The sequence below is a fragment of the Nylanderia fulva genome, unplaced genomic scaffold (genome assembly GCF_048542155.1).
Source record: "Nylanderia fulva isolate GAGA-0341 unplaced genomic scaffold, ASM4854215v1 Scaffold68, whole genome shotgun sequence".
Classification (NCBI taxonomy): domain Eukaryota; kingdom Metazoa; phylum Arthropoda; class Insecta; order Hymenoptera; family Formicidae; genus Nylanderia; species Nylanderia fulva.
The window spans coordinates 440,739-467,491 of NW_028190786.1; the positions used below are offsets into that span (position 1 = coordinate 440,739).

At 22.7% G+C, this 26,753-nt stretch overlaps 2 protein-coding genes across 5 annotated transcripts; both read left to right on the plus strand.

Annotated features, from left to right (window-relative positions):
- The first annotated feature begins 205 nt into the window (after window positions 1–205).
- Window positions 206–12,565, plus strand: LOC114934079 (aminopeptidase N-like). Of its 4 annotated transcripts, XM_029306708.2 has the most exons (13): window positions 207–321; window positions 1,391–1,490; window positions 2,618–3,095; window positions 3,535–4,020; window positions 4,929–5,115; window positions 5,690–5,840; window positions 6,188–6,260; window positions 7,918–8,303; window positions 8,696–8,985; window positions 9,732–9,937; window positions 10,535–10,903; window positions 11,009–11,078; window positions 12,349–12,565. In XM_029306708.2, exons 3-13 carry the CDS (start codon window positions 2,644–2,646, stop codon window positions 12,484–12,486), a joined length of 2,808 nt encoding a protein of 935 aa, XP_029162541.2. In that variant the 5' UTR covers window positions 207–321; window positions 1,391–1,490; window positions 2,618–2,643; the 3' UTR covers window positions 12,487–12,565. The 4 variants fall into 4 exon arrangements, with proteins under 4 accessions (XP_029162573.2, XP_029162541.2, XP_029162548.2 ...); XM_029306740.2 differs by lacking the exon at window positions 8,696–8,985 and having other exon boundaries at window positions 206–321; window positions 7,918–8,023; XM_029306715.2 differs by lacking the exons at window positions 1,391–1,490; window positions 2,618–3,095.
- Window positions 12,566–13,882: 1,317 nt separating this feature from the next.
- On the plus strand, window positions 13,883–26,264 carry LOC114933808 (aminopeptidase N-like). The gene is made up of 12 exons (XM_029306391.2): window positions 13,883–13,957; window positions 15,321–15,866; window positions 18,485–18,934; window positions 19,929–20,112; window positions 20,626–20,782; window positions 21,245–21,326; window positions 22,046–22,449; window positions 22,916–23,202; window positions 23,445–23,641; window positions 24,840–25,181; window positions 25,283–25,352; window positions 25,597–26,264. Exons 2-12 carry the CDS (start codon window positions 15,343–15,345, stop codon window positions 25,732–25,734), a joined length of 2,835 nt encoding a protein of 944 aa, XP_029162224.1. The 5' UTR covers window positions 13,883–13,957; window positions 15,321–15,342; the 3' UTR covers window positions 25,735–26,264.
- The last annotated feature ends 489 nt before the right edge of the window (window positions 26,265–26,753 follow it).

Genomic DNA, 26,753 nt, shown 5'->3' on the forward strand with positions numbered 1-26,753 from the left:
GGTAACATTATCGAGGACTGAATATTTTACGAGATACTTCATAGATTATGTAAAATTACATCAAATTAAAATATAAAATATCTTACAAACTATATATTTACTTTTTGAAAGGACTGGATCTAAACCTACTTTATTCTGACTAGGTAGTCGACAATTCGCAGTTGTGATACAGACTTTAAGGAGATGTTTACATGAATTGTGTGTTTTATGTTATCATACCGTCAGTATTTGATGATCGTTCGAAGAGGTAAGGTCTACATTGAGTGATACTTTTGGCTACCACTTTTGGCTAAAATAACGGCTCGTGATTCCGCAAATAATGTAAGTAAAATCGAATTTTATTATTACATGACTTACAAATGACACATATAAGTCTGAAATTAATAACATATATTGATAAACATATATATATATATATATATATATATATCAAACTAATAACGGATAAAGTACAATTATATAGAAGAAATTATTTTATATATTTTTCAGCTAAAATCTATACATTAAATATTTCTGAGTTTGAATAAACAGCAGTTATCTCCCCAATAAAAAACTTTCTTTCAGATTAAAATGGAAACGTCTAAAGAGAATTTTAGCTTCGATACTTATAAGAAAGTCACATTTTTTAAGAGAAAATGATAAAAAGTAAAATAATTATCTAATTTGAAGTGTGTGTAAAAACAATACATAGCCTATATAAACTTCGCCTTTCCTTTTGTATCCCCTGAAAAAAACTAACCAACTCATTTCATACACATCTTATACACTGAACAGAAATGGAAAAATACTGGTCGGCACAAATAATAACGACTAAAAAAATTAAAATAAATCATACTTTTATGCGTGAACAGGATGTAAACATTACAAAATGCTGAAACCTATATAATACAATATTAGAATAATATATTATAATTCAAATTTTTCTGATAATTATATCTTTAGAATTAAAAGTGAACAACAATTTTCTCGAGAATATTATAAAAGCTTTCTTCTTATTTCACATATTTCAAAACGATTAGCACGAATATGCACAATAATTATATTTCGTAACCAATTCTTCTAATAAATTCTTTTAATAAAGATGGAGCAACATTTCCTTTAGGGACTTCAATTTTAATCTGAAAGGAAGGTTTTTATAAAATATCATCGAAATCAGATGAACTAAATCTTTTTGAAATTACATTTTTTAAATTAACATTTATAAAAGAAATATTATAATGTATCTCTTAATCACATTTATTTTATATAATATTATAATTTACACAGAAATATATAATTGTATTAAGTGAATGAAGAAAAAAATTCACATTTATCTTGATATATTTCGTATTAACCTTGATATTTTTGAAAAATAAACTAATAAATATTAAATGTTTATAAATTCAACTAGTTAAAGACACAATTTAACCTATACAATGGATTTGCAACAATCACGTAGAATATAAATGCTCTAATTTATATTTTGCAAATTTTTATCATCGAAAACTGAGGTAAAGTATCAATTACTTTATTTCAATAAGGCTACATACATATATAGCTTTTTTTATAGTCATACACAGATTTAAATTATCTTAACAATGAAATTAATTTGCTTTAAAAGTAATAAAAGTATTCTTTATTTTTTTATATTTTTCTCCAAAGTAATATCTCTTCACCATTTATGCTATAATTAATTCAGTATTTAATATTTCAATGTTTATTATTATTATTTTTTATTTATCAATAATGTTTATTATTTTAATTTATCATTTATAATTCTAATTATTCATGATATGCATAATTTTTAAATTCTTTTATTTTAAATTTCAATTTATCTAATATAACATTATTGCTTTTACATTAGGAATGAATAAAAATAGAAGTTACATAATAAAAGATGTGAAAAAACTTTTATTGTTCTGATAATATATTTTATTAAAATAACTGTTTATTTATATGTATTTGTATTAAAAGCGTTTTCAATAATTACAGAAAATATGAAGAAGTTAAAGTAATTAAAATAAAATTAGTAGTGTCCTAATTTATATAAAAAGTTCTCAATAAAATTAATAAATTATTTAGACAAATTAAACTTTATAAATTATTGTAATTTTTAAATATATTTTTCCTTTCTTTCGTAATCGAAAGTTTTGCATTTATTTTTTTATATTTCTGTTTTGTATCCTATTTAACTCTTAATTGTTTAAATTTGTGTATGTTGAAAATGGTTATAATATGATAAGTACAAAATATAAAAAAATACGAAGAAAAATATGACTAAAGAAATATTGAATTTTACCATTTAAATTTCGCAAAAAATTTGTATTTTTTATATAAAACTCTTATCAATGGTTTTTACTTTTTAAAAAATTAAATTAATAGAAGACATAAATTTATTGACTTAAGATTAACATACATTGTGTGATACAAAATATATAAAATGCAATATAAATGTTATGAAAAAATTTTCATAAAAGTTTACAACTATTTAAATGGATTGTATGTTTTCTTAAATTGTTGCAATATTTTTATATTTTCCTTTCCTCGGACAGGAGTCGATAGTTTTGCATTTTCCTTATTATTTATTTGTCTATTTTTGTTTTTTCATTCTACGATTAATAGAAATCTGTGTTTGCAGATATTTGAGACACAAAAGCTGACATAATGTTTCTAAAATTTTCATTAAATATTTTATTATGCATCCTCGTAAAGACAATGGCTTTTGCGACGAACTGTCTGATACCACTCCATTATAACTTGAGCCTAAAACTAGAGTCTAGAGAGATAACTACGTTAAAAGGCGTATCCAGTATCATAGTTTATAATAATTGTCCAACATATACCATAGCTTTAGATGTATCAAATTTTATAACTATATTGGACATACATTTAAAGTCGGCTAAGAGTGGAAAAATCTATACATGTTATCATATAAACGTAGAAATAAATAAAATAATGGTCTTTATCTCGGTGCCTCTGGCGCCATATAAATTGGAGTCTGAAATTTATATTGTGAATATAGAATTTGTAAACAATTTGGTTGCTCGACCTAATATACCTCTGTATATTTGGTATAAAAATGCGTTTTCGCGAGCCTCTTGGTACAATCAGAAAACGTAAGTAAATATGTATTAAAAATTAGCAATAAGTAATAATGTATATAAATAATATAAAACTATATAAGTGTACATATAATACAAATACATTTATACAAATGTATATAGTTATTTATTACAGTTATATATATATATATATATATATATATATATATATATATATTAAATTTTATAAACATTATTTATATATTATATATATTATTATATTTATTATTATTTATTATGTGTATATTATATGTATATAATTATTATATTTATATATAATATTATAAATAATATATTTATATATTACATATACTTTTGTATTATTAATTTATATTGTATATTTATATATTATTTATATATTGCACTGGTACATTCTGTAATGCTTCTTTAATGATTGTACCAGTGATTGTTAAAAAGTTGTCATTCTCTAAATCATGTCATTAAAATGTGATAGGGTATTCGCGATACTAAACCAGCCACGAACAGCTCGAGAATTATTTCCATGTTTGGACGAACCGGAATTAAGTGCCATTTTTAACATTACTTTTCAACATCATGTGTCAAACATTTTTATAACAAATATGATGCAAGAATTTACGGAAAAAGACTATAATAATACTGAAGAAATAATATTTACTCGTTTTCATACGACATCTGAAATGTCTCCGAACGACATAGCAATTGTGATATATAAATTCAAGACAATGAATCAGATTTATTTACGGAAAACGAAGATAGGATCAAATAATATATTCGACTCAGTATTGTGCAGACAGCACTTGACAGCCCACATGAAAGTCGCGATTAATGTTGCTGAAACTTTAATTCTATATTTAAGAAACGAATGGAAAATCTTCCAAATTGTTCCAAAAATAGATATTGTCGTTCTACCGAATTTCGAGGACAAAACTTGGCGGACCAGGGGTCTGGTTATTTTCAAGTAATATATATGTATATGTATATATATATATATATATATATATACATACATTCTAGGAATAATCGTAACAAATTATTAAAAACTGTTTAAAATTTTAAACTTTAAAGTTTTTAATTTTAAGATATATATTTTTCTACTTCTATTGTTACATCTAACTTAATTAAATATAATAGATTTATAACGATACTCCTGATAAAAAATTTTTTAAATAATTATATATAATAATATAAAATTCATATACATGTAATAATGTAGAAATAAATAATATTCTAGGTAAGTCATATATAATAAAATTATATATAATTATACATAATTTACACACAAAATTGTATATATTTCTATATAATTTTATATTGTTATATATAATTATATATAAATTTTTTTACTGAGTTATCCATTTATTTATTTATTTTAACAATTAGAGAGTAGTTATATATAATTCAGAAATATATGCTTTTATTTTGTTTTCGTTCTAATTATTGAATTTATTGTAAGAATATTATTTCCATATTTTTTATATATTATTCAAAAAAGTGTTAGAAGATGATTTATTTTATTACTTTAAGAAATAAATGTGCAGAACAAAAATATTGCAAAATAAAATTACTATACATACTTTGATTTTGAGAAAAAACTAAAGTTATTTTAAATGGTTACATATATATAAAATCAAAACATATATTAAGTACATTAAATGAATTTTTACATAACACTACCATCTTTTTGGTTACCAAAGTTTATTTAATTCATTCTTATGTTTATTAGAATTTTAATTATTATATATTTTACAATACTTAACTTATATTTAATATACTTATGTAAAGACATTTTGTTTTTACATAAGCAAAATATGCGAGTTTATAACAAAATTTTTCAACATAATCACATTATTTACGAACAATTTTCAGTGAATTTGACGTAATCTACGACGAATCCTTAGATGTTTTTGCGCATAAACATACAGTGATGCGCACAATAGCTCATAGTATAATATCTCAAGGAGGATATGGTTATATCTTCGATATTTCTTGTTTGTCTTACTGGTGGTTAAACGAAGGCTTCGTTATGTTCCTCGAAACATACATCCTCGATAAGGTTGTTGTCTAACATTTTTAACGTTAATATAAAAAAATTTGGTTGTGATATTCTGACAAGATATAAAATTTTGAACTTGTCTTCTCTTTCGATAAAAATATAGAAGAGATATCATTATATTATTTTTTTTTCATTTTCTTACAATATCCCCTTACACAAAAAATAAAATACAAAAAAATTACTAATATAATAATATAGTTTTTCGATAATAAAGTATTGTTATACCAATAATTTTTTTAGTATTCTTGTAGCTTTTTTTATAAGAGTCATCACTATATTTGGAAAAAAATATAACAGAGCAAATAATATGCACTTAAAATATGTTATTAGATTTTAGGAAAAACTTGTGTTTATATTTTTTAATCTGCAATAATAATTTTCATCAAATCGTCAAATAATTATATACATATTTTTAATTAGAAAATTTAAAAAATGTTATAATTTAAATTAATATATAAAAGAGTAACGGTTTCTTTAGAAATAGCTAATAATTTTATATATTATTACATTTTATTTATTTATGTGATATTTTTTATCATTTTATATTTATTTGGATACATCAATTTGTTCGTAGGCCTTTCCAGATTCTCGGATGATGGACTTGTTTGTAGTTCAGAATCAATATGAGTCTCGTTATTTAACATCAAAGGATACAGCTAATTGTATGGAATATACAGGCGATATATTTAAAATTAATCCAGTTATTTCCTTTTCTCCTATTAAAGGTATGTATGTTACATTTAAATTATGTATAATTCAATTAATTAAAATATATAATATATACATATTTATGTAATATACATATATAACAAATTTGTAAATAATATGATTAAACACTAATTAAATTGTCAATCATAAACATATAGGTATATCAATAAGAAAAAAATAATTAAATACAATTCTACATTTATTTCTTTTTATTTGCATATATTCTAGTTATAAAAAAATCATTTTAATTTTATGATCATAATTTTCATGTAGTACTATTAGCTATGTTTACAAATTTATGAACATTTTATGGGTTAAAATTATTTAAAATATATATAATTACGCATACTTTATATTTTTATAGGAGCCGTTATATGGCGCATGTTAGAATATTTAGCTCACGATGTATTTTGGAAATCTCTCCATACGTATGTAAAGTAAGTGTTACTTATATAATAATATAATATTTATAATTATAAGAGTTTCCCTAAATATGACTACTATATATAAGGTTTTTCTAAAATAAATTTTTATTTTCTATGATCCGAACTCCCGTTTATTTTAAATCTTATTTTTTATAATTATTAAATATTAATAACACACTGAAACATAAAACTTTCTTCACAAAGAAACAAAAAACCAAAGAAAAATATATTTCTTCTCAAATATGTTATATAATACAAAATTTTGAAACATATATTATAATTATATAAACTGTCTGCAGACATTATTGTATACTTTATATCTAGGTATTTGTACATATGCATAATATTTTAATTATAATATTTCTTATTTGAGTTTTAATTATTTTGTTGTTGACTGATTTAACTTTTTAACAGCATTTCTCAATTTTTTATTTTCCAAATTTCTGTTTGTTACATACAATAAAACCATGGTTTTAATACAAATTGAAGTCCAACTGGCAATAATAACAATCTTAATTATAAAAATTATTAATATAATAAATTAATATATGAATGTAAGACTTATTAAAGCATATTATGTATTAAACAATATATTATATTATTCATCGATATTTGCGAAATTTTCTATTTTTATATAATAAATATATATTTACAAAACACAAAAAGTAAAGAAGATAAAAAATATATACGCTAGGTTTATGAAAGTGTACCCGATGACATCTTTGCATATGTAACAAACAGAAATTTGGAAAATAAAAGATTGAGAAATGCTGTTAAAAAGTTAAATCAGTCAACAACAAAATAATTAAAAATCAGATAAGAAATATTATAATTAAAATATTATGCATATGTACAAATACCTAGATATAAAGTATACAATAATATGCATTTATACATTACACTTTCTTAAATATAACAAAAACACTAAAATATGTTAATAAAATGATGAAGTAATTAATTTAAAAAATAAAATTATATCAGGGTGTCCGGTAATTAACGGACCAATGATTAAGAGCGGATTCTCTGGCCAATTTGGAGACAATTTTTCCTTAGCAAAAATGTTGAGAAGTCAATAATTTTCGAGTTATAAGCGATTGAAAAAAATGCGTTTTTTGAAAACTAAACGTTTTGGAGTTAAAAGTCTAACATAATCACATTCTTCAGTTAATTTCAGGTAGAGTTTACTATAATAAAATTTTAATTTGAGGCTTAGTTATAAAGATACATAATGACAAATATTGGAAAGTTGTAAAAAATCATGATGTTTTTCGACATTTTCGCTGAGGAAAAATCGTTCCAAAACTGATTAAAAAATCAATTTGTAATCGTTGGTCCGTTATTTACCGGACACCTTGTATACATATATATATCCCAGCAAACACAAATATTACAGTAACATAACATAGATGTAAATGTTACATTGTAACATAACTATTACATCTATGTTATGTTACTGTAATATTTGTGTTTGCTGGGACATATATATGTACATTAGCATTATTTTATGCAATAGCTGATTTAAATATTTTTGTAAGAAAATCGGCCGCTGCTTCAAATCAATTGACTTTTTAAGTATCCGTTAAAACTCATTAAAATTTTATATTTTCCTTATACGAATCAAATCAATTATATTATGTAGTAATTATTGCCATACTTTTCAATTTTACAGTCAAACTTCCTTTAATTTTAAAACTCCCGACGATCTGTGGTATACGATGGAAGCTGCTGCAAGAAGACACAAGGACACATTTAAGGATTTATCGAATTTATGGAAGGTGAAAAAAGCGATTGATATTTGGACTAAAGAAAAGTGTTGTCCTGTGCTAAATGTGATACGAAATTATGAAACCAGAGAAGTGGAAATATCGAAGAATTTGGACGACAAATCGGATAAAAGCCCATATTTTATACCCGTCACCTTTACTATAAATACAGACTTCAATTTTGTCGCAAATAGGCCAAATATTTCTAATTATTTATCAGAAATCAAACCGACGATGAAAATATTCCTTGATGAAAAAGTTAAATGGATAATTGTCAATATACAACAAACTGGTAAATATTAAATAAATTGTAATATAAATTATAATATATTATTAGTTTTATTATAACATTCTTTCTTTGTTACATATATTTATTACTTATACAATATATTTTTGTAAATTTTGGAATTATATTTTACATATATTATATAACAATAATATTTTTTATAATATTTTGCACAATTATTAAACACATTTAGGTAAATATTATTTTTCTAGCTATATGATTAATTTAAATTTATACAATTTTGTACGCCATTTATTTCCTCAGATCATATAGGTTTAGTTTTTACATAAAATAGTTTATATGCGTTTAAAGCAATGTGCAAAAATAAAATTAATTTAAATCGAAATATTTTTTATTTTAATCATTAAAAAATATTACATTTATCTGTTTAATATCAGGATACTATCGCGTTAACTATGATTTCAAGAATTGGCAGAATCTTGCAAGTTATTTAAATTCTGACGAATATACAAATATACATGTTCTCAATAGAGCGCAAATCATCGATGACGCATTTTATATGGCAATAAATAATAAACTTAATTTTTGCTTGTTCTGGAAACTTGTGAAATACTTATGGCGAGAGAAAGATTATATAGCATGGTACCCTATGTTCAAAATTTTTGAATATATATCAAATATTTATGCATTGCAGTATAATCCAGTACAATTTTCCACGGTGATAAAGGTACCGTTATTAATAAAGTATATTACAATAAAATTGTGTCAAATACTAGGTCAACAAAATTATATCATTAACAACATTATTAATTATATCGTAACAATTTTATATCAAAATTCGGACTTGCTCTTATAGGTAATAAGATATTAGATAATAAAAATAATAATAAACTTAATTATATGATAATTATACGGAAATCTTATAATCGCATGCGCTGTATTTTTTTAGAATCAAAATGTAACGCATTACTTGTAGCTTTGTTATTTTTACAGTAGTTTTTCTTTTATTTGGAAGTATAGTAAGCTTTTGCAATTATATCAAAAATTATATCAAAAATTTGAACTGAGTGTTAATTTAAAAAAATATAATATGATAAATGATAAGTAACTTAATTACAAACATTTATTATACATATAATATCTTTGTGAAAATTTGAAATTTTTTATCCGTTAGTTTCTCTGTAATGATCTAATATTAGTTAGAAAAAAATTAATTAGAAACATTAGTTAAAAAGAATTAGAAAAAATTTTGAATTACGTAAAAAAATAAACCTATTATAGATTTGTATATATTTAAACAATATAAAAAATTATTCAAGAGATTAATTAATTCGGGATATATTTTAATTTTTTACGGAAATAAAATATTCAATAAAAATGTAGGTTTTTCGCATATATGTATACATATATTATACATATGTATTTGTAAATAATTTTATGACTAAAATATATAAAAACTTATTTTTTATCAAGTTTCAGGAAATAGTATTGAACATAAGCAGCATATTTGATCCTTTAGGAGAGCATATGTACGGTCCAACAGTACCAACTAACAACGATTTTGATAAATGTTTAGTACAAGAACGCTCAAAATGGGCATGTTTCTTTGATCATCCTTTGTGCATTAAAGCAGCTGAAAACCAATTAAAATTATATCTAAATAATAGTGAAAAAAATACGTAAGTGTCTTTTAATTATTATATTTCTGTATTTCTTTAACTCTTGTGCGTTTGTATTTGATATATTTATTGCTGAAGAAAAAAACACAAAATCAAATATAAATATGTATACACCCAGCAAACACAGTATATAAATGTTATATACTCAAGCATGTTACACGTAACGTATATGTTAGTTGTAATTTCGCACTCATAGATGTAACATTTTTAATATTACATATATTACATTGTAGTTATATTGTCATTATATTTCAAGAATACATCAATGTGCTATTTGGTATATAATTACAATATAACTACAATGTAATATATGTTATATTATTGTAAAATGTTACATCTATGAGTGGGAAATTACAACTAACATGGATGTTACATGTAACGTACACGTTATATTACCTGTTATATTCCGTTTTATTATAGCAATGTAACAATTATATATCGGTGTTTGCTGGGATCTTTTATATACATAATTATATAAATTTATATTCAATTATACATATATATAGACCTTATTTTTAGGTATTAATAATAAAAAGACTATAGTTAAATATATTGATAAGAGACATATTGAAAAATAAATACTTTTTTTTGTTACAGATTTTTGCCTGATTGGCGGAAATGGATTTTATGTAATGGTTTAAAGACTGCAAACAATTCTTTATGGGATCATGTATCAAAAGTATTGAAAAAAGCAGTGTCTATGAAAAGGGAAAATGCGGCAGTGTTTGAATTACTTAGTTGTTTTAAGGATCATCTAATTATCCAGAATTATTTGTCTGTTACACAAACACTTCTATATGAAAATATTATAATGAAGGATATACCAATAGATGAAAAGATGATAAAAGAGAACAATAAGATGTATGCTTTAATTACTAATATGTATCTTTCTGCTCTTTCGAGACATGCTAAGACGACTAAAGGACTTGAAGAACTGTTGAAGAATTTTGAAAAGATGAGGCCTATGTAATTAGCATCTTTTCTTTGAAAAAAATATATTGCTCATTATCATAAAGATTTATTATACGTATGTGTTAATTATAATTTTATATATACTATTTGTTCTTATAGACATATCAGTACGAATGCAGCAATGACGGTAATTATTAATAGTGCACTTTCATCTAGACAAATTAGCACGGTAAATTTTATCCTTATATCTATATAAAATTTTTACATATATAATTTATTTATTTTTAAATGGTACTATATATATATTAAATTGTATATTATTTAACATACATATGTATACATATATAATGTATACATATTTTTCTCTTTTTTTATTGTTAAATATCTTTTTACGATTATACAATAAGATGATTAATTCATTTTTATTTCTCCAGGCAAATGTCTCTGAAATTAAACAAAATGCGAAATAAATGTTTAAATATTTAAATAAAGGTTGTAGGATTTTGAGAAGAAAAAATTAACGCTACTGTCTGATTTCCAAGAGCAATTTTCAAGGTCTTTTAAAAGTCATTTATATATGTACACACACACGCATATATATATTTTTTTTCTTTTTTAATTAAACTACCTTAATTTTTTTATATAAATTTATTCCTCGCAATATTTGACTTAAAAAGTTATTAAGCTAGAACAACCGAAAAGTGAATAATTTACGAGATATTTTACTTTAATATAACATAATTTTACATAAATTATAAAATCTTGTCAAATATTTATTTTTTCGATGGTTTCTTATTTAAAAACTTTTATGCATATAATGAGGAAAATCAATTAGTGTTAAAAACACAATTGTTTTTTTTAAAAAGTATATTATAGCTGCTAATTGCAAATTACAAACTTTTACAAATGCTAACTTTATTCCTCGAAATCTTTTACTTAAACATTTTTTACAACTTTTATTTAAATATTTTCTCTTATTTGGTTTAATTTCAGAGATATATTTGCCAATCTAAGGCAAAATTTAAATGAAACACTCTATTGTATATCCCCAGCAAACACAGTATATAAATGTTATATACTTAAGCATGTTACATGTAACGTATATGTTAGTTGTAATTTTCCACTCATAGATGTAACATTTTTAATATTACATATATTACATTGTAGTTATATTGTCATTATATTTCAAGATAGCACTGACTTATCAATACATCAATGTGCTATTTGGTATATAATTACAATATAACTACAATGTAATATATGTTATATTAAAATGTTATATCTATGAGTGGAAAATTACAACTAACATGGATGTTACATGTAACGTACACGTTATATTATCTGTTATATTCCGTTTTATTATAGCAATGTAACAATTATATATCGGTGTTTGCTGGGTCGATATAATTACTTATTATTACTATTTGAAAAAATGGTTTACACTATTTATTATGAAATTACTGATTGATAAAAAATTAAAATTAAAATATTTATTTTAGATACATAAATTCGCGACACGTATTTTATCACCAAACCTTATATATCAAATATCACCCACATTTATAATACGTAACCAAAAGATATCACACCATATGGAATTTATTCGAAATTTGTACGAGAAGCTCAGCATTAATTGAATTATTATAGGTGCAACTACATTAACAATTTCTTATTATAAAATCCAGTATTTATTAAATCCTCATTTATAATGTTTTACGTATTTATTATTTATTTGTATAAATTTGAGTCACTTATATGTCAATTTGATGGTAATTATTTTCTTGATTCGCGTTTTTAGTTATATTATATTTTAAATGTATTTAACGTTAAATAAGCTCTTATATTATTAGTTTTAAATATGTATTTAAATATTAATATTATTTACGTAAAGTTTATTATACATATACATGCAATATATGTGTGTATATATTATATTATGTATATTGATTATGTAACACCTTATTAAATATTAATACTGAGATGTGTACTTAAATTAATATAAAATATTTTTAATATATATATATATATATATATATATATATAATTGGTAATAAACATTAACATTTTGATAACTTATTGTTAATATTTATTTAGTACATTTAATGTAATAGTTAATGTTAATATATTAGCATTAATATTTTATATTAATTTGTGTATTAATTTTTATCTAATGTAATAGTTAATATTAATATCAGCGTTACTGTTTTGTATTAATTTTTATAAAACTTTAGTATTTTATTATTAATATATTTACAATATTATTATTATTATTATTATTATATATTAATTCCTTTTAATTTTTTTATAAAATAATAAAAATAAAATGGTTTTTAATATAATTATAATTGCAAAATGCTGAATGCCAAAAAGATACAATTCTATATGTTTCTTTGCTTTACGAAAAAAAATTAAATGTGAAAGTAGTTCGCGGTCAGACAGACAGACAGACAGACAGTGCTTATATATATATAGATATAGATATTGATAAAAATAATCGATAAAATTTGTTTATTTAATAATAGATTATTATCGCGTCAATTATGATTCCGAGAATTAGCGGAGACTTGCACTTTATTTAAATTCTAAAGCTATACAAATATACATGTTCTCAATCGAGCGCAAATCATCGACGACGCATTTTATATGGCGATAAGTGGAAAACTTGATTTCGCCATATTCTGGAAACTCGCGAAATATTTATTTCGACGGGAGAAAGATGGTATCCCATAATAAAAATTTTAGAATACATAGCAAATATTTTCGCGTATTCAAAAGTGCCATCGAATCGCGAACATTTTAAGGTACTTACATTTTCAATGTGCAAAAGTAACAACTTGGGACATATTTTAATCATTTACGGAAATAAAATATTTTCAACAAAAATGTATATTTTATATATATATATATATTATATTTGTAAATAATTTATTGGCTGAACAGAAAAATTTAGTTTTTTAATGATTAGCTATTTACATGATATTCTTACTTCATATCATATATGTTATTATAACACAAGCGTCGTCAGTTTTCGATGATCTTCCGAAGTGATCAGATCAAAAGTGAGAAACAAAGTGTTGATTAATAACGGATCGTGATTCAATAAACAGGGTAAGTTAAATGCAGAACATTTTGATATTTTGTTTAAATATACATATATAAAATTATGTGAGAGAAGACACGATTACAGAATTTTAATTTTTTTAATATATTTTATTTAATCTTGAAGAAAACACATTTACATGTTCCTTTCTAGTTCAATTATTATTTTCTTTGTATATTATATTTAAAATTTAGGCGTGAATTGTAGTATTATGATTTGATTATTTTAATATATAACACATTAAAACTTAAACATTTTGTGTGCTTTGTTTTAATACATATTTTTTCTAATGGACATTAGAGTCATATCTCTTTTGTAATAAATGTAAAAAAAGAATAAACAGTAAATTTTTTTACTTAAAAAAATGTGTATATAACGATAAAAATAATAAAAAATTTATATACAATAAAAGTAATAAAAAGCTATATATACAATACATTTTTTATTCAGATTCACAATCAGTTGAATTTGTTCATAAAACCAATATATCAATAAAATTTCAAATAAATTGAATTTTAAGCGTACAACAGTTGCTTTTTATTGTTTGTTTTTTTTAGTACATATATGACACAAAAGTGATAATAACATATTGATAAATATAACTACCAAGACGAAGCTCAGTTATTCGACAAAATTATTTTATACATTCTTGTGCTTATATTATATTTATAATTAAATATATTATTTTTAATTCAAAATTTTTTATGCTGTGTCTCTCAAACAATTTGTTTTGTACGATATTATAATGAGAAAAATATATGTATAATTGCATTAAAAGATTTAAAAGTTATAAGAAATTAAAATTTTCTAAGAAATTTAATTATTCATAACTTTGATCAATTTAAAAAATAAGCTTGTGAGAAATAAAACAAGTTTAGATTTTTTAACTTAAGAAGAATTTTGATTATGTATTGTAACAATAATTGACTTAAATGTATGTACTTAACTTAAATATATATACAAATTTCAATTTGGGTAACAATAATTGATTTAAACGTATGTACTTAACTTAAATATGTTTTCTTGAGATTAAATAGTTACAATTTTTTATTTTATATTTACATATTGTATAAATTTAAGAAATGAATCTTGTCTTGAAATTAAATAATTGCTCATAATTTTTTACTTTATATTTATCTTAACATGCATAATATAGGAAAAGGATATAAAAATATAAAATATATAAAAATTCGTGTATGAACAACTGTTCAAATATGTTCTGTATCTTTTTTCAAACTGTTGTAATTATTTTTAAAATGTTTTTTTTTTTTTTACAAAAATTGACAATTTTGTGCTTCCTTTGCATCTTTACTTGTTCCCTATTTCTCTAAAATTTTTGTTCCATTTTTTGTCAAAGAAATATTTTTGCAGATATCTGAGGCAAAAATCAACCATGATGTTCCTAAAATTGTCATCAAATGTTTTGTTATTTATCGTTGTAATGACAACAGCTTTTTCTGTCGATGAAAATGCGAGGATTAAGTGGTACAACGATATTCATTTTCATAACCAAAGCTGTTTGGTACCTCTTCATCAATCTGTTCATATAAATCTGATGCCACAACACTCTTTTTATGCCAAGTCTAGTCTTGAAATTTACATAAATTGTATGGTACGATACATAACTCTACGTCTAACAACTCATTTAAGAGTAATGAATGTAAATTTACAGTCGACTAATAGTAGTCTCATATTTAATCCGATGATAAATTATCATTATGGAGAGGACATCCTTATTCTCGATTTCGACAATTTACTTGAGCTGCGGGAATCTAATAGCTTCTTATATAATCCTAATAACTTATATGAAACGTTTACTTTGAACATACAATACGAAAATTACAATTTTAAACTTAGATACTATAATGAGACGAAGCTTTTTCAAACAATATTCAGAGAAGATGGAGATCTTTTTAGGTAAATAAATGCAAAAATATATTAAAAATAAAAAGTATATATATAATAATATATATATATATATATATATATATATTAATATATATATATATATAGTAATATATATATATATATATATATATATATATATGTATATATATATTGTTACATCCGCGGACCGACTTCGCGATATTTATCGGAAACGCGACATTACTCCTGCACACACGCACTCGTGAAAGGAAATAAACAAGGTGTAATTAAATAATAACAGTTACTTTAATAATAATGGAAGATACAAGAAATTCGCGAATAAATGTATCGCGAAACCGCACGACCGATCGGTCTCAAAATTGTCGATCGAATCTGACATGGCACCGTTAAACAATACCCCATCGGCTGTCAATAAACTATCCTCATAGCAACATGATACAGGGGATGCAATCCAGGGACGTAACAATATATATATGGGGCATTCCATACCAAATTAACAACACTTTTTCCTGACCATTTTTTATTTGCTTCATTTTTTTATCTTTTTGTATATATTAAAAGTAGCTTTTATAAATTTTTTTAGATTTTTATCTTTATTAATTTCCGAGTTATATATTTTTAAAAACATTGATTTTTTTAAATTAAAAAAATTTTAAATATTTATAATTTAAATAATAATTATATTGTCATTAATAAGGTGGTCATTTTTTTGTCTTTGAATGTATTTTTCAAACAAAATATTGAGATAATTACAAAAAGAACATTTAATGGTGTTTTAGTTCATTTTAACCGAAATTATTTTTTTTCCTCAATAAGACTTCCTCGATTTTTTTCATAAAAAATATATAACATTTTTTATTTCAAAAAAATTTTTTTAAGCTATTGGCGAAAAGAAGATTCAAATATTTTTAATTTTTTAAGGGAAGCATTTTTCGAATATTTTTTCAAAAATTGCATTTCTTGGTTGTTTACACATTATTTCAATTTAAAAAAATTAATATTTACAAAATTATAATAAGCACTTACTTCGAAAAGTCAGGCAAAAGTTCCAATATTTGTAATTTTTAAAGATTTTTGCTATTTTTTTCGAAAATAGTGTTTGTCAGTTATTTAGGCAACTTCGATTAAGGAGAACATTTAAAATAAAGGTATTATATATATGCAATCAAACGTAAAGATTTTTTGGGGAAAAAATGATGATAGTGCCTCTAGTGCATCCCATAAAAAAATTCAAAAATATTTTGAAAATTTTTTTACGCGTATTTTGTAAAAAAAAAAATCCGTAATTGTTTAACAACATTATAGCATTGAAACCCATAACTTATATTTAGTTCATCAAAATCGATTCAGCCGTTTCTCGAGAAAAAAATTTTTTTCCATTTTTTTTCTTACCCCCATAACTCCCATAAAATTTTTTTTTTAAATATAATCTTTTAGGAAATTTAATCTCACATCAATGTCAACTTATTGTAAAAATTTCAACCAGATTCTAGTGGGGGCAGTACATATATGCTTATTCTGCTATGCCCTTTATCATTGTTTTATATAGAAAATTAAACAATAAAAATAGTATAAGAGTTTTAACAAGGCTCTGTAATATAAATATAAATTTAACGTATAAGACGGGCAACAAGAGCCAAATCGCGGATGACAATGCGTTATCCTAACGAAACTAAATAATTTTTCGTTAGAATTAAATACCGGTGCACAAGGCACCAAATTTTTACTTGGACACGGCCAAGATTTTAAATATGAAATAATCTCATATTTTGAGATTTAGGAAGAGCAGTCGCCCGGCAAGCGAAAGGTCTCGGGTTCGATTCCCGATTCAGCGATTTTCGGATCTATATTTTTCTCTTGCATTCATTTATTTATTTTCCGTAGGGGGGTTAAAGGGGTATTGAAATTAAATCTCAAAATATGAGATTATTTCATATTTAAAATCTTGGCCGTGTCCAAGTAAAAATTTGGTGCCTTGTGCACCGGTATTTAATTCTAACGAAAAATTATTTAGTTTCGTTAGGATAACGCATTGTCATCCGCGATTTGGCTCTTGTTGCCCGTCTTATACGTTAAATAAAAATAGTATTTTGTATGATTTATATTTTAGCTTTTTTTGTAATAAAATATATTATAATGTAAATTAATAATTTAATATGCCAAATGTGACATCTTTCAAATATTATTTATATTGCACTGACAGTGTTATGCTTATAGATGATTTTAAAATTAGCTAGATAAAGATGAGATAAAAATATGTAAATTTATCTTACAATTAGATAAGTCAAGTTAAAGATTATTTTGTTTTAAATATATCTAGATAAAAGATAAAAGTATATGGCGATTCATTTAGATAATTTTCAGATAACATTATTTTTAAGCTTATGTATAAACAGTTATAAAAAATATAAATTATAAAAGAGATTTAAAAATATATATAAATATTCAAATTTTTATTTAGAAATTGTTATCCTTTACTGCTTATAAATTATATATAATATAATGTAAATTAATGGTAAAATATGCCGAATATTTTTCTAATATTACTTTATTATTTATTTATTTTCTACATTGCACTGGTATACATTCTGCAATTTACAACATTGCTAAATCCATTTTGTCATCTAAAACATGTTCAAATGTTGCAGGGTGTTATTTACAAATTTGAACCAGCCGAGAGAGAGCCGACATTTATTTCCTTGCTTTGAAGAGACGAAATTCCGTACCACGTTCGATATCTCTATTACTCACCAACCATTTTACGATGTTTTGTCGAATATGGCGATAAAAAAATATATAGATATAAGTAAATACGAAAGGCGTACAATATTCAAAACAACATTTCCAATGTCGCCAAACGACGTAGCATTTGTAATATTTGAAAAATTAAAACTGGTTCCTAATTCGACGAATAATGCGATTAATATGTGGTGCAGATCGAACTTTATACCATACATAACATTAGCTGAACAGGTTGCTGGTAGAGTCAGCAGGGTTTTAAATTCCTTATCCAATAAAGCATTGCCAAAACTGGATTTTATCATTCTTCCAAACCTCGAAAGGAAATTCGACGAAACGTTGGGACTTATTTTTCAGAAGTATATATATATATATATATATATATATATATATATATATATATATATATAATTGAAACATATTTTTAGATTAAAAATTTTTCAAATTCAAAGATATACGCTTTTCTTTATACCTATATTGAAAAAAAATTATTGAATTTGAATAAATATTTATTTCACTACTCCTTTATAAATATATATTATTAATTTATTTGAAACTAATAATATTTTATGTCAAAAATTATTTATTTGATTAAAAAAAATATTTTTAAAATCAGATAAATATTTATTTGTTTCAAATAAATGATGTATATAAACCGGTATTGAAATAAATATTTATTAATTTTATAAATTTTTTCAGTGTATTATATATTGTTAAAATTATACTAATAGAAGGTATATATTTAACAAGTACATTTTATTTGATTATTTTAACACTTAGAATTTAGACTAAATTTCATAAATCGCAAATTTATGCTTATGTTTGAGAATTTTTGATAATTAATTTTAATAAATGACGATAACAAATATATTATAAAATTACAGAATAACTTAATTACATTTATATCGTATGTAATAGCCACATTCGTACATTCACACATACTTTTTCTATTTTAAAACAAATCAAGAATTTAAAAAATTATTAATTGAGTAGAAGTATTAATTGCACAATTTAATTGCTCTAAATGTTTAATTTTGTTATAAAAGAAAAAAGATTTTTTTATTTAAAATTATTTTTTTCTTTATTTCTAATGTAAAAAATACTTATATGTTTATATTTTTATCAATAATCTCATTATCATATTTGATCACATCAAACAAAAAATTTGCGGATTGTTTAAATTTATTAAAAATTAATTCATGCATTCTACTACTAATTAAATTTTTTTAAATTTTATTTTACAAAATGTAAACTACCTCCTTCTATTATATATGCATATTTTACATAAGCAAATTATGCAAGCTTATATATATAACAAAATTTCAATATAATCATATTATTTAAAATTTTCAGAGAAAGTAATTATGCATATAATGAAGAATTTGATCCTCCTGCAATAAAAACTATGGTTATCCAATCAGTTAGTCACGATATAACGCATCATTGGTTTAGAAATCTCTTTAATACGCCTTGTCCGTTTCAACATTTCTTAAAAGAAGGCTTTTTTATGTTTCTTGAAACGTATATCATTGACAAGGTTATTATATCATTGACAAGGATATTACAAACGTTAATTATTAGAAAATTTTTTGTTTCAATATTATGATAAAATAAACATTTCTAAAACTTATTTTTTATTTCTTAAAAATAGAAAAAATGCTGGTATATTTTTCTTCTTTCTTTAATTTCTTAAAATATCTTAATTATTTGGAAAAAATATATTATGGATCAAATAATATGTTTATATTATGTTAGTATAATTCGAAAAAATCTTAAAATTATATTTTTTGATAATAAGAATATTAGATCGGCTCTTTAATATAAAACACGATATACACCTCCTTCTTTTCGGCCATTTTTTAGTATCATTTTTTATGTTAAATATCATTTATTATGTTATACATATTCCTAATAAAAATACTTAATTTTTAATTATGATATAAAATAGAAAATTTTTCTTTAAAAAGCTAATATAATTTTATGTAATATTGTTAATGTGATTTTTGTTTTACCATTGTATATTTATTCAGATACATCAATTTGTCTATAGGCTTTACCAGATTCACGGATGATGGACTTGTTTATAGTCCAGATTCAACAAGAAGTTTTTCATTTAAATGATCATTTTTCTATAAAGTATTTTATTGAATATACAAGTTGTGTAACTAAAACTGATTCGATTAATTTTCCTTTTTCTCGCATTATAGGTATGTATGCATATAATATATTTATGTATATTTAAGTACGCACTTAATTAAGTATGCACTTACATTATATATGTATATGTATATATATACATATATATAAATATATATATATATATACATATATTATGGGGTGCATATAATATTTCAATCTTTATATAAATGTTTGTACATAAATCTGTAAATATGATTAAACAATGGTTTCATTATAATTTCTACACATCAAAATATCTAAAAACAGATAAAAAATTAAGAGCAATTAAATGCACAATTAAAACATTTAATTGTACATTTAATTGCTCTTAATTTTTTAATTTTACTATAAGAGAAAAAAAATTAATTTTTATTTAAAATTATTTTTTCTATATACCATAATAGTTATATCTTTACAAATGTATGAACTGTGCTTTTAATTTATTTAAAATATACATATATACTTACACATATTTTATGTTTCTATTATAGGAGCGGTAATGTGGCGCATGTTCAAAAAAGTACTTATCAGTAATACATTTCAGACTAGCATTGAAATATATTTGGTAATGCGGTAAGTAACCAGCATTATGATATAATGATGAAATATATGCTATTTATTAATTTGCATTTGATTTTGCAAAAGAAGTCAAATTTCAAGAAATAAAATATATATAAATGATACAATATATTTATATCACATGCAAGTAATATAATGTATGTATATTACATGCAAATAATATATGTATATTATATGTATGTATATACATGTGTATGTGTGTATGTACGTGTATATATATTTTGAACAATAATTTTTTAGTTTTATATTTCAAATAATTAATAAGTATTACACAGAAAAACACATATATGTTTATATATATGTTTAATAAAAATATTTTGGAATAATAATATATATTATCAGAGAAATTTATACAAGGTCCACCCCACGTTGCTTTCAATATGATCTATATAATTATGTGTGTTTATATGAATTTGTAATTATTTAATGCAAAATCTAATAGGCCTTAGTACGCCTACTAAGGCGGCGTCTACGCTGTTTTCTGCTGTAGCCACGCGCTAATTGGCAAACTTTAACAATTTATAGCACCCAAAATAAAGTTTAGATTAAAAAATAGCTCAGGACTTTTCGATTTAGTTTGTCGTCCTGCACCTGATGGTGTGCTTCGTATATCTTCGTTTAGTTACACCCTGTATATATTTTTATAAGCATATGTATTTTATATGTATAATATATATAAATCGTGTTTATTATCACAATGTTAAATTTTACAGATATACTTATTATAATAGAAAAATTCTCTATGATGTACGGGACATTATGCAGGCTGTCATAAATAACCACATAATTAACAATCCTGAAGAGTATTCTACAGAGTACTATCGGAATATAAAAAAGATAATGGATATTTGGATTATGCAGAATAGGTGTACGGTGTTAAATGTCACACGAGATTATTCTAAATATGCTAAATGCAGTTGTGTGACTATTTCAAAAGAGCTTTATAACGATCTGGATCAGGAATATTTTATACCTGTAACTTATACTAATGAAAAAAACATCAATTTTGATGCAACGTCCCCGAATATCAAATATTGTTTAACGCAGTCCCATCCAGAAATAAAAATTGAAATTGATTATAATTCTAATTGGATTATTGTCAACTTACAACAAACTGGTTAATATCAAATCATTATGTTTAAATATCATTATCTTTTTATTATACAAAAATCTATTTATATTACATATTTTTATTTTCAAATTTATAAAAATTGAATTTATATTTCACATATTCATATTATACAAACAATATTGTATTAAGTATATATTGCAACATTGTCGTTAAAGTTAAGATTAAACGTACTTTATAAAAGTACTTATAATTTTTGTAACTTTCAAAATTAGTTTAAGTTTAAACAATTTTTTACATCGTTTAATTTTTTAATTTTTTAAATTTGTTTATAATTTTATGTGGTATGATATAATTTTAGATTTAATAAAAATAAAAATTTTGATAATGCGCTCAATTTTTATTACAATGTATACATGCTTAAAATATGAGAAATACATATAATAATTCAAAATATTTTTTATTACATAATTGACTAAAATATAATTGATAAAATTTATTTATTTAATAATAGGTTTTTATCGCGTCAACTATGATTCTGAGAATTGGTGGAGGCTTGCAGTTTATTTAAATTCTGAAAACTATAAAAAGATACATGTTCTCAATCGAGCACAGATAATTGATGACGCATTCTATATGGCGAAAACTGAAAGACTTAATTTCTCCATATTCTGGGAACTCGCAAGCTATTTAAAGCGAGAGAAAGATTACGTGGCATGGTATCCCATGATAAAAATTTTTGAATACATGGCAAATATGTTCCCGTATACAAAATTATCAGAAAATCGAGAATTATTAAAGGTACTTGCATTTTCTATTATACTGTTTATCTATGAAATTAGCAATGTGAGCTCAATACGTAAGAAATATATAACAATTATTAATTCAAAGCATATTTTAATTACTTACAATAAAATTAAAATAAAATATATATATATATATATATGTATATATATATATATATATATATATATATATATATATAATATTTATAATTTATTTAATGGCTAAGCAGAAAGACTCATTTTTTATTAAAATTGTAGGAAGTACATGTAACAAAATTGTTTAAACAAATTGATACGGAAATGTATAATCTGACGGTACCTACCAACAACAATCTTGACAAATGTTTAAAACAAGAGCTGGCAAGATGGCAATGTATCATTGGTAATCCTATATGCTTACATATGACCAAACAGCAATTAAAAACGTACATGCAAAGTTATATTAAGAAAAATAAGTAAGTGTCTCTTAATAATTATTACATTTTTATTTCTATATGTGGAGAGCTTGTGAATCTTTCGTGCGCTTTATATTTTACGGTGAAAAAGAAATCTATAAAAAATAAAATATAAATAAATATGTATATATATTTATGTATAAAATATATCTATTTATATATACATATTATAGTATGTTAGAAATCCTTTCTTTATACTTCTTTCAAAGACTTACACTTTACATTTCACATTAATACAATTTTTCACTGGTATACCAGATTAGGCGCTACATATTTATTTTTAGTAAATTTTTGCCAGATTAGATATATGTATATAAGACATTCCATGTGAAATCGGACAGATTGCGACCAGAAGAGTGATGATTTTTGTTTTATCAATTATTCAGTTTTTTTACAATTTTATACGTTTTAGTCGCCATATCAAATCAGCCAGTGTTAATTTAGAAACGTGCCACACGGCATATTCGAAAGTTTACACTGATACTTAAATTTTGAGCCGTCAGAAAAATTTTTTGAGCGAAAACTCTTCTGGTCGCAATATAATCTGTCCGATTTCATATGGAATGCCCCGTATATATCTCTTTTCATTTGCATAATCTTGGTTCGTATATACGCGGAAAAAATGACACATAATAAATAATTGAAGAACAATTAAAAGAATAATTTTTTCATTGTTCTTTTTTGAGGAAAAATATAATTTAATGAAATGAGAAAAGATATATGTTCTTTATAATTATATATAAATTTTATATATCATTTTAGATTCATAATTTTTTTTTAGATTCCTTATTATATATAATATTTTAATTCTTTTATAAAAAATAATACAAACTTTATATTTCTAATTATATATTTCTAATTACTTTTCCATTTTTCTTCTTACTATTCTTTCTGTATATGCAACCAGATATTTAGACAACAGAATAAAGACATACATATATCTTTTATATTAATTATTTATTTAATATTTATATTTATATATTTGATTATGTATGGGTTTTATTTCTAAATATTTTATATTTATATGTATATTTATATAAATATTTTATATTTATATTTGATTATGTATAGACTTTATTTCTAAATATTTAATAAATATTATATGAAGAGTTTATATGCGGACAATAAGTATTGATAATAAGAAATAAAAGAGATACAAACGTAGAAAAATAAAATATTTCTTTTTGGTATATCGTAGGAATTTCCAATTATCTGGGCAGCAATATTGGGCTTTTTGTAATGGTTTAAAGACTGTAAATAGTACTGAATGGTCTGAGATATGGTCCGCCGCACCTGGAATATATAAAAATCGAATCAATTATGAAATGTTGATGCTTCATACTTGTGTTGAAGATCCCTCAAGTGTCTTCAATATCCTAAAACAGTGTCACTTACTTGACGAAACTCTGTTGAAGAAAAATAGCAAAGATAAAGAACGTTTACGTGCTCAAGTTGCTCATGTTTTTCTATACATTTTTGCAAGACATTCTAAGATAGTACTTCAAAATTTCTTGTTTAATAAAGATTTTTTTAAGCTCAGGTAATAACATCCTTTTTTATAAAAATAAATTGCACATAATCATAAAAGTTTATTATGTACTAATTATAAAGCTATATATACGTACTGCTTTGTTCTTACAGACAAATGAATATGTTAGCAATATTCATTGTGGTTATTAATAATGTGTATTCTCAGTCCCAAATTAACCAGGTAAATTTTTTAATTATTTTATAAAGTTTTTAATGTGATATTTATTTTTATCAGAATGTACTACATATTTTATATTGTATATAATGTATTAGGCGTCATTTTTCTCTTTTTTCCTAAGATATTTTATATATTTTTTTATATAATTATGCTAATAATTTCAAATATTCGCATGTTTTTAAGATAATTAATTATAAAATTAGTGATTATTAATAAAGAATAAAAATAAAAATAATATTTATTTTAGATATATAAATATGAATTCATGGGCTATATGAAAAATATGAATTATTTACATACAAGAATTGTAGCAAAAGCAGAGCAACGTCTTGGTAAGATACTCGGAGATATGAAGTATTTTCAAAGTGTGCTCCATCAAAAATAGAGAAAGAAGTTACAGTACATATTTGAGACAGCTTAACTATATAACACATCCAGCTGTAATAAAAATTAAAACTCCATCTTTTATTCTCTATTTATAACAGGATTATTTAAGTATTAAATAGTATAAATTAACAATGTTTTTTTATATTTATCACTTAATTATGTATAATAAACATTTAGTAAATTTAATTAATTTTTATATAAATATTAATACTAAATAATATACGAATAAATTTAACGATAATAGATAAATTTCACATATTTAAAATATAAACAAAACATTCAAAAATATTCAGAACAAAAATAAATCCGAAAATGCGTTAACCTTAGGATAACGTCATTTTTAAGTTAAAATTTCGAATTGCTTTGGTTTCGAATTTATTGTCATAATTAAAAGAAAAAATGGTTTTTTTATGAGTTTTATAACACAAAATGTGGGAAATACTATCTTGGGTACATTTTATTATTTGATAGGCATCACTTCTCTCAATTTTAATCAAAAAAATCGAAAACAAAGCAATTTAAAATTTTATATACATATACATTGATTTTTAATTCCATATACATATATATATATATATATATATATATATATAGGTTATATACACTAACATTTTGTTGACTTATTATTAAGGTGTTAGGCGACCTTAACGCCGAAAAAAAATAATGTAAATTTTGAGAACTTTTTATGAGCAAACAAAATAAATTGAAAATGTAATTTATAATTTTTAATTACAAGGAAATATAAAACATTTAAAAAATATATATAGATATAATCATAAAATTTAATTCGAAAAAAATAAGCTAACTTAATAAAACTCGTGTATAACAAATAAAACACAAATCATAATGGTCTAACGCCTTAATATATATTAGCATTACTATTTTATATTAAATTGTATTTAATGTAATAGTTATGTAATATATTAGCATTACTATTTTATATTAATTTTTATAAAAATTAGTGCTTCATATTAATATATTTATATAACATTAAATAATTATTTTATTTTAATTTCT